Here is an 18811-nt window from a genome sequence, read left to right on the forward strand (position 1 = left end):
TAACAGAAAGTGTTGGAGAAGCATTAAGAATATGTCTGTGTGTGAACGGCTGCGGCATGTGCACTCCATGTTTCTGCTCAAACTCTCTCTCTATCTCTCCACACACACGTAATGCACTTTTATTTATTTGATTGAGCTCTTTTCTCACATGCAGGCGCACTTTAGACTCCCGTAATCACCTTTGATTTCTTTGGTGAACTTGACCCGGTGCGAGTCTGTGAGAGGGCGAGGCTGCTCGTCTATGTTGTGGATGTCGAGCACTTCACACATGAACTGGATGACTGGCTGGGCCTTGTAGAAGGCAGTGGCAGACACTGCAAGATAAAGCAAGGACAAGAGTCATTCAAGACAAACAAAACCCATAATGTACTATAACACTACACGGAATGACAACAACTTGATTCTAAAAATTCAACAGTGTTATACCAATAAACATCATCATATTGAGTGTCTGTCTGAAAAGAAATGTAAAACTTTTATGCAGTAAAACTACTTCTGACAATGTAGGATAATAGGCACTTTGTAAGGCTTTTTAAGGGAAATTAAAAGCTATCCTAACAACTGCAGTAACACTTTTCACAAGTTTATAACTCCTTTAGAAGCCCATATGTTCAAAACAGTATGTACTTTGACATTTTCCCACAACAAAGACTGCACAGCTACAAGTAACAAAAGCAATGCATGAATACTAGATAAGTTGTAACACAGGGATAGAATATGTCTTCTTGAATGTGCAATTATTATGTAGCTCTTTTAGAGGCTGATCACATAATCTTTGTGTAATCAGGCCACCGTGTTAAATAAATGTAGCATGAACACAGGAAGCGCAGTTCATGCAGCACAAAGTCTGTGTGGAGATTCTCCCGTTGTCAAAAGTAGGCAGGTTCCCTTTATTCTGATACAATACTTTCTCTCAATAAATGGAAATAGAATATACTGTAGGTGAGATGGCAGAGCAAGACATACAACATCAGAGAGAAAGTCAAATCTAGGGGGGGAAAAAAAGGTATTACAAAGCAAGACCAAAAGAGATCCAAAAATGGGCAGAGAGAGATGAAGAGAGTGTTGTGTCAATGTTGTTGACGAATAATCTGGCTCAGCTGTTGTGATGTAAACAATCCCTCTCTGACGGTGTGTTTTATGAAAGCACTGCTAGCGCACATCCATGAGGCAGATAATTGCACATATACACACTCTTACAAGTGCACCTCTGGTTTGCACCCTTCAGCCTTTCACCACTGACAGGAAGTGACATCACTCCTAATTGGCCTCTCCATGCATCGTAATTTCATTTCTGTGCGTTTGGAAGTGTTTATGAGTCATTCTTGCAGATGTGAAATCGCAACGTCTCATTTCTCTGTAATTACAATGATTTGGTACATGCGCTTTGTTGCATGTATTTGCCTTGCCAGTACAAAATGCCATACAGAAGAGTTAAAAAAAACAAATGCTTTGCAAACACCTGGGAGTTCTAGTTTGCTGCTGGAGAGCAGACAAGAAACTTGAGCCGACCAATGGATTTCGAAGGATGACAGGGCGGGAAAATGAGACAAAGAGAGAATCAGAGAGGGAAAAATTCAAATAGAGACAGAGGCTTCAAAGACTTGGAGCAAAACAAAAGCTGTCTCAAGGAAATGCTCCACACAGCTACCCTCCTGACCCAGGCAACACCCACCAGTCTCACTAATGTCCACACACACACACACTGCCCTCTGTCTCCACAGCAACCGACTAGTCAGTTCCCATCCAACCAAAAACCTACCTCCCTCCAAGTTCCTCTAACACACACACACACACATACTTTCTCTCTCATCAGCAGAGACTTGGTCTTCCAACAACCTCCTGCAGTGTGCATATGGCAAAACACATTCTCCCTTCACCCTTTCTGCCCCTTATTTTCCACAATTCATTAAACAGATTGAAATTGTAGCTCACTAGTCCACGTCATCAAACAAAGTTCTTCTACTGACACTAGCCCAGTGCTAAAACTAATTACCAAACTACATCTTGAACTTTTCCTTCAAAAGAATGCTTCTCATCCAGCAGAATTGGCTCCGTTCTGACAAATTGGTCGACAGCTAAATGACGTGTCGTGACGATGAAGACGAAGGATGAATGCCAACCATGTCAGGTTTAACTTATTCAACAGCCTTGACAAGTAATGCAAGCAGCAAGCACAGTTTTGATTTGAAGAAAAACTAACCAGAATAAAAAGCAAATCTATGTGGTAGTTTCACACTGAGCCCATAGAAGGTGTGCTGCTTCATGAAAAAATGTGTGGGTTCCCCGGCTCAGCACTTCAGCCTCCCCCATTGATGAAAAAGCTTGAGTGTTCTGCAGACCTCATTCAGCTCCAGTGAAATAACGTTCTAATGAATGTGATATCGTCACATTAGATTTATGTTAAATACAGCTATTAAATTTCCTCAAACATAACATCACTGAAAGTAAATCGATCGTGCACAAATCTCTAAAAATACCCTGTATCATGGAGGCTCCATGTCACTCTAATCTATCTGTTTAATTATTAAAACCTCATTTCCCCAGCTGTGAAAGGGGAGCAGGGAAAACAATGTATGTGTTACTGTACAAGAGAAGACGTTTTTTAAACACAGATTGAATTACAAAGAAAATGTTGTGAATCTTGTACATATTTCAATATTTTGAAATATGAACAGCTATATTAGCAAACATAGTTCCTACTGTGTCTGAGGTAATAGGCATTAACACCAGCTCTTCTATTTACATTATTGTAGCTGTGAGGCCATCTTGAAGCCCTAAGGTGCCATCAAAGCAAAATTAAGTCTAGGTGGAATTTGGTTCTCACCATCAATGTTAAGCATCATCTTCCACATGGCAGGGCGCACGGACTGATGGAAACCGAACCAAACCTCCCTCCCACCTCCCAGGGGATGGTCGTAGCCCTCTGGAGCAGAGAAGAAGGATCGACCCACCGGAGTGTACCTAGATGGAGAAAAGTAGCAATTATAAGAAAAGAGCAAAGAGATTGAAGGAATGAAAGATAATGGGGAGGTTAAGACAGAAAAAAAAAAAAAAAAAAAAAAAAAAAAAGGTTGTGGAAAAAAAGGACAAGATCAAAAGCAGGAGAACATGGGGTGAGTAGGAAAGGGCGGAGGAAAGGAGACAGAGAGGAAATGGAAGATTAGTTCAAACATCCTGAATTGTGAATGTAGGTCAATGTGTGTTTAAACAGTGTCACGTTCAGCTGCTCCTCAATACGGCCTGAAACTACATCAGTGAAATGAGAGGTGGTGACACTGCCTGGACCCATCCACCTCTTATTTCTCTGCCCAGCAGACGCATTAATAATCGTAAAGGGCTACGTTTTTGTAGGTGAATCCTGGACTGACAATGTGTCATGATGACATTGCAATAAAGGGCCCCTGGAGACTGCGAATAGGGCTAAATGAAAGGCGTCTATGGAACCACTTTTTTAATAATGCCTTGAAAAAGATTTTCATTAAGACACTGGTGATATTGTGTTCGACTGTGCTCCTGCTGGGGCTTGGGAAAGTGATATCGAGTGGCAGATGGTATGAGGTCAAGTATGGCGCTTCGTGGGAGCCCATAGAAGCTGTGTTTGATTTCCGTTGAGACCAGAGTGCTGATATTGCTGCCACTATGACAAAACAAATATATAGTATATACTAAGAGTATCAGTGGGATCATTTTTTACAATGTGTTCTCTATCTTTTGACCTGTTTGCTGACTGAAAGTGAAGGTGGTGAGATTAGGGAAGACTGTTTCCTGACTGTATCTGCTGTTAAGGACTTTTAAAAGATAATACTTTATTTATTTAATTTTATACATTATCTCCCAATTATCTAATAATAACAACAATACATGGTCTATTTAGGCCTCCAGCTGTCATTAAAAGAGTGAACCAATAAGTCTAAACCTGACAAAAACAGGCCAAATAAAAACATCAGCAGCTCACTTCATGGAGGGCAGGTGTCGCAGCACCACATCCACAGCGTGCACAGGGTTGGTGCTGATGGGCTTGTCCAGCTCCAGGGGCTCAGGCATGCTGCGGCCAGTCAGCACCTCGTGGAGCATGTGCCAGCTGACCAGAGACACAAACTTGATGGAAACTTTGAAGGGGCGATCTTTCCCTCCCTCCCCTGGTAGAGTAACATCCAGGTCCACCTAAAAAGGGGGGGGGGGGCAAGTTTAGATATCAAGGCAGAGTCTATTTAGTGAAAGTAGGTTTAAAGTGGTGGTTCTTAAGATTTTGTGTATTTGTGTTGTGTGTTTGAATGTGTCTATGCATGGGCATGTCATGTGTAATATACTGCAGGTATGTTTTGGTTCAGGTTATGGCGAGCTGTTGAGATTGTGTCTGTATGTGCACTGGATAATCACATACAGTTTAGTTTCAGGTTGTGCAGAAGAGACATGTTTGTGTGTTTTTATGTCTGTGTGTTGGAGTGTGTTTGTTTGTTTTTTTTTCAGCTCACCCCTGCGGGTGCCACAGGCAGTGGGTTGGCTGTGTACAGGCTCCTCTTTCCATCATAGACGGGCCTGCGATCCCCAAAGATTGTCACCTTAAAGTGCTGTACCATTGAGTCAACCACCTCCCTACAAAACACACACACACACACACACACACACACACACACACACACACACACACACACACACACACACACACACACAGTTTCAGTTATACTGTAGGTATCAAAATGCTGATGTTTAACCCTTGTGTTGTCTTCCCTTCAACCTTGAAAAAAACACTTCTTGAAAACAAAACTTAGCATAAAGCATCACAGAGACAGAAAACAACAAAACAAAGTACAACACACAACTTAGCATAAAACAAGACACAACACAAAAACAGAAAGAAATACAACAAGGCAAAACAACAGGGTATAAAGTGAAAAAAATATAAATTAGAACAGACACAACCATTAAGAACAATAAAAGCAGTATTAAACTAGGGAGAAACAATAAGTAAAATTCATATATGTTGACTCAAACTAACATAATAATAAATAGTGTTAGTGCTGACATGTATATGTATTGACCATCCAGTGTTTTAGCTGCTTAGTAAAAGACATATATGTGTTTAACTGGGATTGAGTTCCACTCTCTTGACCCTCTGATGGACCAGGCTGACTGACTAAAAGAACTTTTCCGCAGCGGAATAACACAGTCTCCTCTTGAGGATCCCCTTGTGACTTGAGCAGTATCTGATCTTCTGTTGATATAGGCAACAAGTGGCGGTAGAGCTAGGTTGTGAGTGACTTTATACACCAAACATAAGTTTACATATTTCATTAGGTCTTCCCAGCTTAAAAGCTGGTACTTCTTCAATTAAGCAGTGATGGAAATGCTTAGTTTTTTTTTAATCTAAAGTTTTTATGGCTTGTTTGTATAGTGATTCAAGTGGTTTCAGTGTGCTATTGTTGGCCTGGGACCAGCTTCTTCTACACATTTTCAGCGCTTATTTCTACATCCCATATTTTCTGATATAAAACAAAAATTTAAAATGTGTCAATGTGACCCAAAGTCAACACAAGGGTTAAGACTCCACTTTTGAAATTGTCAAAACAATTATCAAACATATCATTAGGGAGACCACCTCTGAATCAAAGGTCCCAGATTCAATCCAAACCATATGTAATATGTCCATCAATAACCATTTTAATTTTGGCAAGCACAACCCTGTGTATTCACTGACTGCAGCATGCTCCATATTGGATATCAGTTACATGCCTATTTCTAGATGTAAATGCTCTATCTGAGAAAGGTGTAGGAGAAGTTTTAAAGATACTATTCAGACGGTCTACAGCCTACCTGTTGACTCGCCGAGGGCACTTGTCAGGCTTGATGTCCACCTCGTAGAGGTAGACATCCATCTTGGGGATCTCCACCTGGAAGCAGTTGGCCAGCAGCTTGATGGGCTTCCCCATGGTGCCATAGCCAGGCCGCCGAGGCATGGCGAACAGGGACTGGGCCCCAACGGCTCCTGAGAGGAGGACATGAGGGGAGAAGAATTGAAAAGAAAACTCTGTTTCAGGTCATTCAGGGTGAGAATGTGCTAAATCTATGCACACAGTGAGTTGGTTATGTTATATTAAACATAATATATCAAGCTCAGCAAATACATCATACCGACATTGACAGATGTTTGCTTATCACAGAATCTGTAAATGTCTCTATCAGTTCGTATATTTAATATACATTTCTTTTTAAACTCAAATTTTATATACATTTTTCATTCCCAGTGATTACAGTTTATTTACTGATGTGTTATAATATATCTTAGTTGATAACTTTGTAACAACAATTTAATACCCAAATTTGAGGTATCTTTGCCCAAACAATATGCATATGTTATTTGTTTATACACAGTTCTCAAAATTGTTCTAAAAATAAAAAGTAGTACCATTGCACATACATACACTCACACAAAGTCCATGAGATGTCTTAGACATGAGTCACTTTGATCCAGAAACAATGAGTTCTGTTCGCCTTAATGTGCCACACTCATGTCAGTGCTATTTTTGGGTCTGCTGAGGCTTGCCTTCCACATCACACTTTACAAAACAAATGGCTTTGCTGATGTGCCAATACAATGTTTGGAGGACGTTATTGTACGTTTTGCAATTGTTACGCAAACGCAATCTTTACACAAAAATTCAGATGAGACTCGCAAGTGTTAGTTTAGTTAAATGCCCCCCTCCAACCCCCGTGTTTTTCAACTGTCTCCTTCCATCTCTACAGCCGTAGGCCTCGCACTTTCTAGTCTCTACTAAAAAACAACCCCAAATGTGTCATTGATAAACGAGAGTCATGGTTGAGGGTGATTCATCACCCAATTGACTCATAGGCTCACATGTGTAGGTGATGGTTGGGGCTGAGGGCCCTGCTGAGGGGAAGTTCATAAATAAAAACCTTCCCACATCAGAACAGAAACCTTATGTGAGGTAGCAGCAGACAACATGAGCAACCCTGTTTGTTTACAGTCAGACTCTGGAAGTGTGTACTTTGTGCCCTGCTCTCTTTTTTCAGTTTCTCCTCTGGTGGGCTGTGGAGTGGAGGCCAACAGAGTTGATGGAGGGTAAGGCCTTGTGTTTGAAATCGCCTGCAGGGATAAAATGATGCGAGAAAAAAAAAAAAAAGAGAAAAGTCTAGAATTCACGCCACGGCTGTCCCTCTCACAGAAAACTAAATGCACACAAACTTTTGTAATGGTAATTTCAATGGGGCCCTCAGTGAAACTTGTGAGGTAAGCCTAATTTCACACACACACACACACACACACACACACACACACACACACACACACAGTGACAAAAAGACAGAAGATATTCTGGGAAATCTTCATTAAGGCTACAGAAATAAACGTCTACCCAGGATTGTGATCCGTCCTAATTCAGTGCCCCAGAGCTCACTCAAGAAGCCCTTGATACAAACTTCAAGAAAGTCCACTTCTTTCTGTTACTGACAGCACTTTTTTCTGATGGTCCTGGTGAAGTCGCTAGCAGGGAGTGGCAGGATTAGAGAGTAGGGTTGGTGTTTTCCGGCTTTCATCTGCCTCTCAGTACTGGTTTCCATTCAGCATGAGTCACAGAGCCACCACGGGCAGAGCAACACACAGTGGAGCATCCTTGAGTCCATGCTTCTGGGTTCAGGAGTGAATGAACTACAGTAGCAATGACAGGGTCTTACAGCGAGAGGCATTCCACCTACTTGCGCACACACGCACACTAAAACACGCAGCCAGATGGTTTAGTTTCCGTATGAAACCCACACACAGAGACATACAGAAATGTCTAGCTACACTACTGCACAGACCACTGATAGAACTGGTCTATTTTTCCTATATTACACCCTGATGGTTTTTTCAAAACAACAGATACAAACTGCTATAAACTCCCACATTCACAGTTCACACAAACACATTATTCCTGACAATTATTTCCTCCGAGGCTAAACCTCCACAAAAAAGGGCCTGAATGCACAGACCAACCCTTGACACAGACTAACTAACCTATTGCACAGACTAACCTGTGAACACAAATGGGACCTTACAATGTCACGCACATGGCAGGCAACATGCTGCGATATGACCCATCAATCAACCAGGCATGTCACACAGATGTGTTCTGCAGCATTTTCTGAATAGCCAATCTGATCCTGATCATTCAGCAACACATCAGGTACCTCCCTCTTATATGACCCTCTTAGAAACTGTGCGTTTCTGTTCCCTCCACAAACAGACATAACAAACAGGTTTGTCAACAGGCAGGAGCGAAGGGGTCAAAGAGGAAGGTTTAACTGTCAGGAACGGATGAGAGAGGACGGAGAGCACTAAGAGCAGAGTACTTCAGTCTAAAGCTGCAGACACACAGATCACACGGCCGACCCTCGGCAGAAAAGGCAGTTGGACTGATCAGTGTCCCCGAGTTGGTGAAAAAAGTGCCTCGGAACACACCAAAGCGACGAGATGTAATACGTCTCCATAACAGCAGGCGGCGCTAATCTGTATTGTCACCCAAAAATGAAAACCGGCAGCTGATTGGACGAACGCGTCACGTGGGTCTGGTTTCTCCGGAAAGTCAAAGCCAGACTGTCATGGCGGCTTGTTCAGAATACGATCTCATATTGTACTAAAATAGTTCACCGAAACGTGTTTCTGAAAACATTTTAAGCGAGAAATAGGCCATGCAGTTGCTGAATCTGTCTTCATTTCAGATCGACAAAGGTCAGTTTAAAAGATTTTCGTCAGATTTTGAGAAACTCTAGTCACGCTCATTCCGCTCCCCGTTTCCAGGTTAGCACTCTACCAATCAGATGGATCATTTGAGTCCGACTGCCGGCAGTGCCCGCCCCGCCGATTATACGTGTCAAATCGGCCAAAATGAAGGCCGACAGCCCCTCGGACGGACGATGGCACGGAACACACCGAACAGACTCGAGTCACTGACCTCACCAGACTGTCCAACGGCCAATTATCGGCTCTGTGTGTCCAGGCCTTTAAGCTTCTATAGATTTGAGTAGGACTGTCCAATAGACAATAAAAGGGATTCAAAGGCAACTCATGTAGTAATTACTGAAAAATAAATGTTTGAGACATGTACTGTAAGCAATGTTGTGACCATGACAGTCAAAATGAACATTCTCTGGGTTTGTTCAGTGTGTGGGAAGATGTACAACCCCAAAACAAAGATGATTGCATGAGTTTACAGTAACACGTTTCCAAATTCTGCAAGGCAAAACACAGAATAGCTGTTGGTAGGTGACGTGGTATACTTGTATGACAAATAGTGAAAACTCAAAACCATAAATCACACACCAAAAGCTGCTTGATTTAGGGCTGCTATCGATTATTTTAGTAATAGAGTATTCTACCGATTATTCCATCGATTAATCAAGTAATCAGATAAGAAATACTTTTGTTTTATTGAAGAGCAATAATATACAATAGTTTGGTTTAATTTTCAGAAAAAGCAACATTTTTATTGCCTACATTGCTTACAATATCATCTCTCAAAAAACTAAACATCAAGTGCATTTAAGTGCCATATTACATTGTTTTTAAAGAAAATATATTCTGATATGCAATAATAACCTCAAACTAAGGCATACATTAAAAAAATTCAACCTGAGACTGATGTGTATATAGGCCTATAAGTATATACAGTATAAGTTATACTCAGCCTATTTTCATTTATATATTTGATTACAATGTCAAATTGTGGTCACCACTGCGTATTTTCTTGTCTTTGTTCTTGGTAGTTGTTGTGGTTGGTGTAGTTTCATCGTCCATATGACTGTGATTTACTTTTGTCGGGTCCGCTTCGTGGAATGGATGATTAAGTTAGACTCAATGTTTTCTGTTGAGATGCTGAAGCATTGACGTTATGCTATTATTGTGGTAAACTAGTTTGGTTTTGCAGTAAACACAGTACAGAGTTTTTGTTCTAATTACGTTTGAACTGATTCCAAACTTTTGACACTTTCTGTCGTTCTCCAGCCTGGCTCTTCTCTTAGCCCCGCACTATTTACACTGCCGTCAGTCTTCATGGCATGTGTCGCCAGCAGCGTCAGCCCGGTGTGCGACAGTAATAATCCTCCGTGCAGAAACACCGTGAGCCATACAACGTTGGTAACGTTAATTAAACAAAGCTTCGAGGCAAAACATTTTGCATCGAGGATTTTTAGTAATCGAATTATTCAAGTTACTCGGGGAATTGTTTCAGCCCTAGCTTGATTCTTTACAGAGTGATTGTAAGGGTTCAAGGAAAACTCCCCTTATTGAGTTTAAGTGTGTGTGCACTTTCAGATAATTACAGGAAGAACATGCTTTAACAAACAGAAGAAAGTAGATGTAATCCTCTCCCTGTCTATCAGTATGTTTCTCATTTCCTGAGCCTGTACATGCACAGGGTGAGAGACGACAAAGGAGGGCAAACCCTACTCCCCCATATTAACTTCATTAGTGTATTTTAGTAAAATTGCAACAATTCGTGGTGTGGATGGAAATTGCCTCTCAAGCCTTTGGCTTATTGCATCCTGCTGAAAGAGTAGCTTAAGTGTCCTTGTTACCCTTCATTGTGCAGCAAACCATTCATTCTGTAACCTACATCTGGTGCTGGCTTATCATTATACAAGCTGCTGTTTTATGAAGATATGCAACAGCATTTTAAGATATAGATATAAACTATAGTTCTTTTTTAATAAAACGCAGATATTGATAAAATACATTTTTTTAATGTTGCCAATATTCTATAAACTTTATAGGGAAGTGCCGACTAAGATCTGTTTCAATATGCTTAAACCCTGGGGGCTTAAAAGGTGGCCCTCTTTTAAAGAACAGATTGAATGTATGTCACACACACTGTACTCCAATAGTAACATAGTTTCATGGCAGAAATACAGTATCAAAACATCCAAAGAAACTTCTCAAACTACTCCCACAAGTCCTGCAACATAACTCACCTTCCCGCTGTCCACAGCATGCCCAATATGCTCCAAACACTCATAGTTTTGCCAATCTTTTGCTGACACACAGCTTCAGTTTGCCACTTGTGCACTGGGATGATTTTGTGTGTCGCTTGTACGTTTAGCTGGCTGGCCACCCTACTTTTGGACATATTTCGTCACTTTTTGTCGGCGGATCTGTTGTACACAAGTCAGCTGGCTAGGTGAAGAGTTGCTGACACCTTTTACAACTTAAGCAAACTACAAACTTCTAACATACACACTACAAAACATACTACTTGTAATTAAGTTTAGAAATGCTTTTTCGGTACTGTTGCAACCCTTTCTGGCAGCTCAGAATGTTTCTGAATTTGTTCAAATTGATCCAAGTGCAGTTCTGGTATAATTGTGCATTTAACACTAACACCAAATAAGTTTGAAAAGTCTAATTCTCTTCTCGAAACCAGATACATCAAAATTCACATGCAAATCTATGGTATGCACAGCCAGTAACATTAAATAAATTGTGTTAGTGGTTTCTTTGTACCAATGGAAAATGTGTGGCGAGCACAAGGGTTGAATTTAGTTAGTTTAGTTTAATTAAATTGTAAACAAAGCTGAGTGATACCATTTAGCAAGTGAGGCCAGTGTTACACCACAATAGTGCACATGGAATAAATAAATCAAATTAATATTATATAGCACACCAATAGCTGTGATGCCTTTCTTACCATATGAATGTTTTGCAGAAACATCTCAGCTTGTTCCACTCTGCAGCTTTGCAACACAACACAGTCACACTGTACACAGTGGGCTGAGAGCCAGTCAAACTGCATAGTAAGAAACTAGGCTGACATCCAGTGCCGGCAAACGCCCTCAGCCACAACCCCCTGCCCCCAGTACAAAAACGTCCACGCTGCTAACGACTGCACATGTCCACACATACACACAGGCCCACGCACCAACACACGCATGCACACACAATACAGCTGTTGTGTTTCTAATCCAGAGAGGCCTGAACTGTAGAAACAGGGCGAGTGCTCAGTGGCGAGGCACAATGGCGTCAGTCACAGCAGGCAGGACCTAGAAACACGTACACATGCACAGACGTACACAGAAAGACTGACAGCGGGCAAGAAGGACTGATGCACGTCACACACTGTCAGACTCCTCCCTCCTGTTCGCCTCATCAACCTCAAGAGGGTTTCATCTGGCACCTGTGGGAGTCAATGCCACTCTCTGCCACAGGTAAACACCAGCAGGCAGCCACATACTGACAGGCTGACGAGGGCCAGTCAGTCACAACAACGTGCAAAAATGTCCCCCTCAGGATGAAACTAAGGCTGAGTGATAGAGTGCATGTGTGAGAATGAAGTGAGCAAAGGAGAGTACTCAACAGAGAGAGAGCAGGAGGGAAGTGGGTGGGGGTTTAGAATCAACTGTAAAGACAAGTCAGACACACACAGACACACACACACACACACCTCTCTGTTAAACTGACCAGGAGATTCTACTCAGGCAGGTTAAATGGAGCCTTCTGTCCTCACAGTCTTGCTAGTCTGGCCTGAGTGGAGCAGTGGAGCAGTGGAGCAGTGGACGGGGGCCAGGGGTTGTTGACTTTTTATGTTGACTTGGGCAGGATGACTGCTATGTCACTCAGAGTTTACATGCTGTCTAATAAATAAATTAGAACCAAAACAAGGTAATTCAAGGTAACTCAGATTATTGCAACTTTATGTTAATGTCCTAACAAGACCGTTTATTTTAAACACATACAAAAAGGTCTACAACTTTACCGATGCATGGAAGCAACTTCTTCTCAAGCTTCATTTTTGATGTTTGTTGCTGTTAAAAACATTGACTGCTAAACACAGCGGTAAAAACAGGGCTACATTTTTTATTACAATCAGCTGAGAAGCATTTAACTCAAACTCTTCAATAAGCCTATATACACATTTTGGATTGTCCCTTTAAATGTGGAAAAAAATGTAGTTGCTATCAAACTATGTTTTAACAATCCTCATTTCATTGTATGGACTAATGAAGAGATATTCCAAATCTTTTTTCTCTGCCACTGATGAACAGGAATACTTCTGTCTGTCCTCCAGTGAGCCCCCTGACAAAACACACAGACTTCCCCTTCCAAGTCCCTCTCTTCCTGTCCATAACCTCCCCCTAAAATGAGCCCCTTAAAGTTCCCCCAAAAAACAGATCTCAGGGAGGGGAAAAGCAGGAGGAGGTGGAAAAGAAGTGTGGTCTGGCTGCTCTGGCTTCCAATCTCTGTGACACATCACAACCTCAAGCCGCCGCCCTCGCCCTTCTCCTCCTCCTCCTCCTTTCTCCGTTCTCCCACACACTCACTCCATCCCTTGACTTATCCCTATGTCTACCCAGCCCACTTGTAGGAGCTCCCTGTCAGCCCCACGCTCTGACAAATGTGTCAGAGAGCCAGAGTTGCCTCTAGGCTGCGTTCATATATACTCAGATGGCCGTCAGACCGTCTTACCATTCATTTTGAATGGGGGGAGTGCGTTTAGGCCCGGGGGGAAAAAGGCAGAGGCCTGTGTCAAAAAATTGCGACAGATTCAACTTTTGGAGAAACGCAACCTGACATCACCCTGCGGCAGCCAATCACGTAACAGGCGATCAGACTTGTCCATTTTGAAGCAGTGTGAGAGTCCAGTAGAGTAAACGGTAACTGCCTCTATCGCTGCCACAAGAACCCTATGAGGGTAAAAAAATAAATGCAAGCATTTAACTGCCCAGGAGTTTCTATAACGGCTGACAAAAAGTCAGTTCCAGTTGCAAAAGTTCCAGCACAAAGTACAGCGGTCACTCGTCTCTTTTCTTTCTCTCTGAAATGAAGCTGCCTTCAAGTGTATGGAATGCCATTTTATTCAATATTAAATAAATTAATAAATACATAAATAAATGAATAACATCACCACGACCGAGTGCACCACGACCACAGCAGCGGTGCTCTTTACCCAGCCAGTCACCTATTCTGGGGTAACTAGACCACCAACTACCGCTGACCTGACGGAGCACCACTGGGTAAAGAGCACCGCTGCTGCGGTCGTGGTGCACTCGGTCGTGGTGCCCACGGCTCTGTTCTGAATGTGAGAGATAGCCACGCCTCCTGATTTGTATATAAGAACTGGAAATAAATAGGAGGGAAATAAATAAATGTGACATTAGGAAATAAAAGTCCACAGATAGAAATAAATGTGGTTTTATGAAATAAAAGTACAATGAAATAGTTAAAAGTAAAACCTTTGAATATATTTAACTAATTGATTCATTTTTATATTAATATTTACATTTATTTAATTATTTATGTATGTATTGCCTCATTTATTTATTTCATGGTGTATTTCAAAGGCATATTTATTTATTTATTCATTAATTTATGTATTTATTCATTTATTTACGTATTTATTCATTTATTTAATATTGAATAAAACGGCATTCCATACAAGTGAAGTCAGAAATGTCGAGATCTATAAACAATCTGACAGAAAACAATAGTTGTGAAATATAAAGTCTATTTGTGCTACATTGGGGGGGTTAAAGAACACTACAGGACGTCACACAAATGGGTCATTTAAGGGACACTCCCACAGCCACACAACCCTGCGGCGAATCAAATTTTCTGGTTTGAATGGGCCCTTAGTCTGCAACAGATATAGTCCACACTGGTCCACAGGATTCACAATACAATTAAATGCAATACAGAAAAGGATTTTGGACAGCAAATTTGAAGCATGTACTTGTTGGTATTTACGGTGTTAAACTACAATGAAAATGCTGAGCTGAAACAAACTTTTTCTTTCTATTTAAAGTGCTCATATTATGCTTTTTGGCTTTTTCCCTTTCCTTTATTGTGTTGTATATATTTTTATGTGCATGTAATAGGTTTACAAAGTGAAAAAGCCAGGGTCTTACCATCTCCAACAGAAAACACTGTTCACAAACTGCTCCAAACAGCTCTATTGTAGTCCAGCCTTTACTTCCGTGACGAACGTGCCTCAATTTGTAACACACGTTATAATGCTCGCTGCTAGCTGCTAGTGTGGCACGCCCTCATACTCTGCTTCTGACTGGCTAGTAGTCCTTACCTAGCTTCTGCTTATGTGTGACTCCCAACAAAGATGGAATAGTGTGATGCCTCACTCTGTAGCTAAAACAGAGAGCTCAACACACAGGGTGAAAAGAGGAGCTGCAGCAATGTGCAGTACAACAAAAATATGGTGTTTTTTGAAAATTAAACCATGTAAACCTATTCTGATATAATCTCTAAATACAATTGTGAACCTGAAAATGAGCATAATATGAACACGTACATAGGTCAGTAAGAGGAAAAAAACATAATTTTTTAAACAATCTAGCAACCTGTTAATTTACCTGCCCAAGAAAGTCCAGAAATAGTGACACTCTTATTAAGAAATATATACAAATAAATACTTTAAGAAACACAGCCTTTGTCGTTCAACTTATGATACTGAATATCATTGACAGCATTCATTCGCTGTTTGTGAAAAAAAGTAACCACAACTTACAAAACATATCATAATGTCTTAAAGAACCAGGATACTTGATGATCTCACATTGAGACTTCAGCAGCCCCGTGTAGATTCTGGTCCTTAATACTTTTAATTGGAAGAATAGTATTGCCAACATTGGCCAGATCTTAATTATAGCATATGATCTGAAAAAGAGGTCTAAGAGGGTTTAGTAGGAAGGGTTATTGTCTTCAGTACAATAAAGGCAAGGGTAAATCTCTCTTTAATAAAATGAGCCTAAAGAGCAACGGCAAACTGAATTCTCCATAGAAACCTACAATATGCCATAGTTAGCCTTATGGTTGGCTGGGGTTGAGGATGGGGGGTTGTCTATTGTCAACGGGTTTCTTGAATGAACTGAGTATTATGGGGAGAGACTGCAAATCAAGTGATAAGCCCTCCCTCAAAGCCGACCCCACTGCCTGCATGAAATCCACAGAGAACCAGCCTACAAGGAGAATGACAGAGAGGACAGAGTTTCCCACTGAGGCACAGAGAGGGAAATAGAAGCAGTAACTAAGGAAGGGGGGGGGCAACTGTCTGTGAATCAAAAAAAGAGCGGGAAACACAGGAGTGTGAGAAAGAAGGGGGAAAAGAAATGGGAAGAGAGACTGGCTGAATGAACATGAGTAAGACATCAATGGACTGCAAAGTAAGGGTGTGCAAAAAAATCAATTCACAGTCGAATCGCGATTCAAGCTCTACCGATTCAAATTCGATTCATAGAATTCCAAAAATCGATTCAGATTTTTTAATTAAAAATAAAAAATTTAACGAGAATCGTTTCTGAATCAAAAAATCGATTCTGGATCGAATCTTGAGCCAGTTATAAAGTTCAAGTAAAGTTTGTGATCCTACATGTACAGACACTGTTTGTATAGAAAAAACTGAGCCATAATGTAACATCACATCAATATCAAGTGACAAGCTGTTTGTGCATACCACAGGGTTTAGCACATCACAATGGATTTGATTTGCACTCATTATATCCCTAGTGCTAAGCTCTCCAGAGCGTGGTTTCAATGCCACATGTGCTGCTGCTCGGAGTACTACTGGGAAGAAGAGTGACTGTCAGTTTTTAAGTAGGCTGTGCAATCAATTTGTATTTTCTCACGCTACTCTCCGGGCCACTGACTGACTGATCGAGGGCCCCATTTTAATCATTCACCCAGGCATAGGACTCACTGGCTGGCCTGTGGTGGATAGTGATATGTGATTATGAACCAACACCAACACACAACATCAAGGCATGGACAAGCCACAAAATTATATAGTAACACATGCCTCTGTCTGACTGTATTAATGCACTAATGGTCTCTAACTACATGGTCTTAGACTACAGAATATATACAAAAATAATCCCATAAGAATACTGTGCTGCAAGCAAATACCAACAAGGCTATGCCAAAATTTAGTTTAAGACATCCTTTTCACACTTGGAAAAGCAAAGTCAAAGCTGGCGCTTTTGCTTTAACAAAATATCTTCACACTTAGATTTTAGATAAATAATCATCAGTAATGTCATTATGTCTAAGTGGGGAAAAGGCAAATAACAGAACAGCTAGAACAGTCTGGGAAGTTCAGAAAATTACATCACTTTACTGTAATGCAGCCTTTAAAACCAGTAAAAGACAACACGTCATATTACGATATTACAATATCCAAAATCTAAGACGATATCTAGTCTCATATCACGATATCGATATAATATCGATATATTGCCCAGCCCTACTATCTGTCCAATCTGAGTTTTCTGCTGCACGACTAAAACAACCTCGGACCGTACACATGTTCCACCAAAACAAGTTCCTTCCAGAAGGCTATTTTGCAGCTTCATCGAGGCTCCGTCAGGCGCTTAGCGTCGCCCATGACGATTGTGATTGGTTTAAAGAAATGCCAATAAACCAGAGCACGTTTTTCTCCCATCCCCGAATGCTGTGTGGACTAGCCAGACCCTTCTCCGCTGTGCGGTGGAGGAAGGTCTGGCAATGTGAGACTAGGGAGGGGCAACAAGGATATGCCAAAATTTTGTTTAAGACATCTTTTTCACACTTGAAAGAGCAAAGTCAAAGCTGCCGCTGCTTTTTGGTTAAAAAAACAAACAAAAAGAAAACGTCCTTTTGCCTGTGAGAACACACCAAATTTAATCTAGTCCAGAGTATACTACAATCTGACCACACACCTGCCAAAACACAGACACATAACTGTTTTAGTCTGTTTGACTTCACTGTAGGTGCTTGGTTACTAGGAAAACACCTCATGTTCCCTTATGCTACCTAAGTTGGAGCAGACACGCTAATGAGACAGTAGGCAGCAGAGAGGGATCTCCTCGTGAGGAGGAGGGGTGGCAGAGCCAATTGCTGTATCATGTGTCACTGGCTGATCAAGAGTACCTGGCATTCAGTTTATGGTCACATAAGTGGAAAGCTTCCGTTACAGCTGAGACAAAGCCAGGCCACTCAGACTGTTTAACTGCCACTGTGACCAAGAAAGAAAAAGTTTACTGGCCATGGCTGACATTTTTTTTGTATCACCAGGTAACACAAGGTTACTGCTGTAGATGAACATGTTCAGTAACAAGGTGTTGTGGTTTTTAAACTCAGGCTGTTGCGTAGTTGGCAAAAACAAATATATATGCTAAACTTCGTAGCTTATTTGTTCCAAAAACAATCAAGGATCCTGTCGATGTTCTTTAGGAAAACACTGCCTAACAGCACTGGCTAAATGTTGTATACTGTACAAAACATGGGCATGGCAGAACAGGTTAAATGTCAGACTGTAGGTGCTGTGGGATGAGTCTGGGGTCAGTGGGTGACGACCTGGGGGCCTTGAAAGGAAAGAGTATCCCACTGTCACAAGTTCTCAGGTGACTAGCCATGGTGGTTTAAGCTAAACACAACATCTCATTCTGCACCAGCACGACTAAAACCATGACATAACTTAATAGTGTGGGGGAGTCTTCCTGATAATGCAGGGGAATACCAGGCTCAACATCCAACCCCTGTTTAATGAAGCCCACACACCTGGCTGATCTCAGTGTCTCAGTGAGTGAGACAGAAAGTCCTCAGTACCCTTTGGGAATGACTAATTGTACATCTTATGTCATTAAAAACGAGTTCAAAGACAGGGAGTGTTATTCACTCGTTCAATTGTGACTCATGTTTTGGCAAAATAACAGTAGAGGCTGAGAGACTCCCTGGTTACAGTTTATAACCTTAAAGCTTCACCCATGGCTGTCAATCACAGCTGAAACATCCTCCATCATCCCAGTGTTTTGCTCAGTAGCAGTCACAGGGAAA

The 18811-nt window shown here is 41.3% G+C and overlaps 1 protein-coding gene and 1 long non-coding RNA gene across 4 annotated transcripts in view; one reads left to right on the top strand and one right to left on the bottom strand.

The window, feature by feature from the left end:
- Positions 1-18811, bottom strand: part of LOC116060690 (protein argonaute-3) — a 43316-nt gene that overhangs the window by 23597 nt on the left and 908 nt on the right. For all 3 annotated transcript variants that reach the window (XM_031314425.2, XM_036006792.1, XM_031314418.2), the window contains exons 2-6: positions 5818-5989; positions 4479-4599; positions 3959-4167; positions 2828-2964; positions 180-314 (exon numbers count right to left, since the gene is read on the bottom strand). In XM_031314425.2, the coding sequence (XP_031170285.1) occupies positions 180-314; positions 2828-2964; positions 3959-4167; positions 4479-4599; positions 5818-5989 (774 nt within the window). The remainder of the gene's footprint in view (positions 1-179; positions 315-2827; positions 2965-3958; positions 4168-4478; positions 4600-5817; positions 5990-18811) is intronic.
- The window catches only part of LOC116060715, a 28846-nt gene that overhangs the window by 3393 nt on the left and 6642 nt on the right, over positions 1-18811 (top strand). Inside the window, exon 3 of the long non-coding RNA XR_004107562.2 lies at positions 10564-10570. This is a non-coding gene — a long non-coding RNA (uncharacterized LOC116060715). The remainder of the gene's footprint in view (positions 1-10563; positions 10571-18811) is intronic.

This window comes from Sander lucioperca, chromosome 10 (assembly GCF_008315115.2).
Source record: "Sander lucioperca isolate FBNREF2018 chromosome 10, SLUC_FBN_1.2, whole genome shotgun sequence".
Classification (NCBI taxonomy): Eukaryota; Metazoa; Chordata; class Actinopteri; order Perciformes; family Percidae; genus Sander; species Sander lucioperca.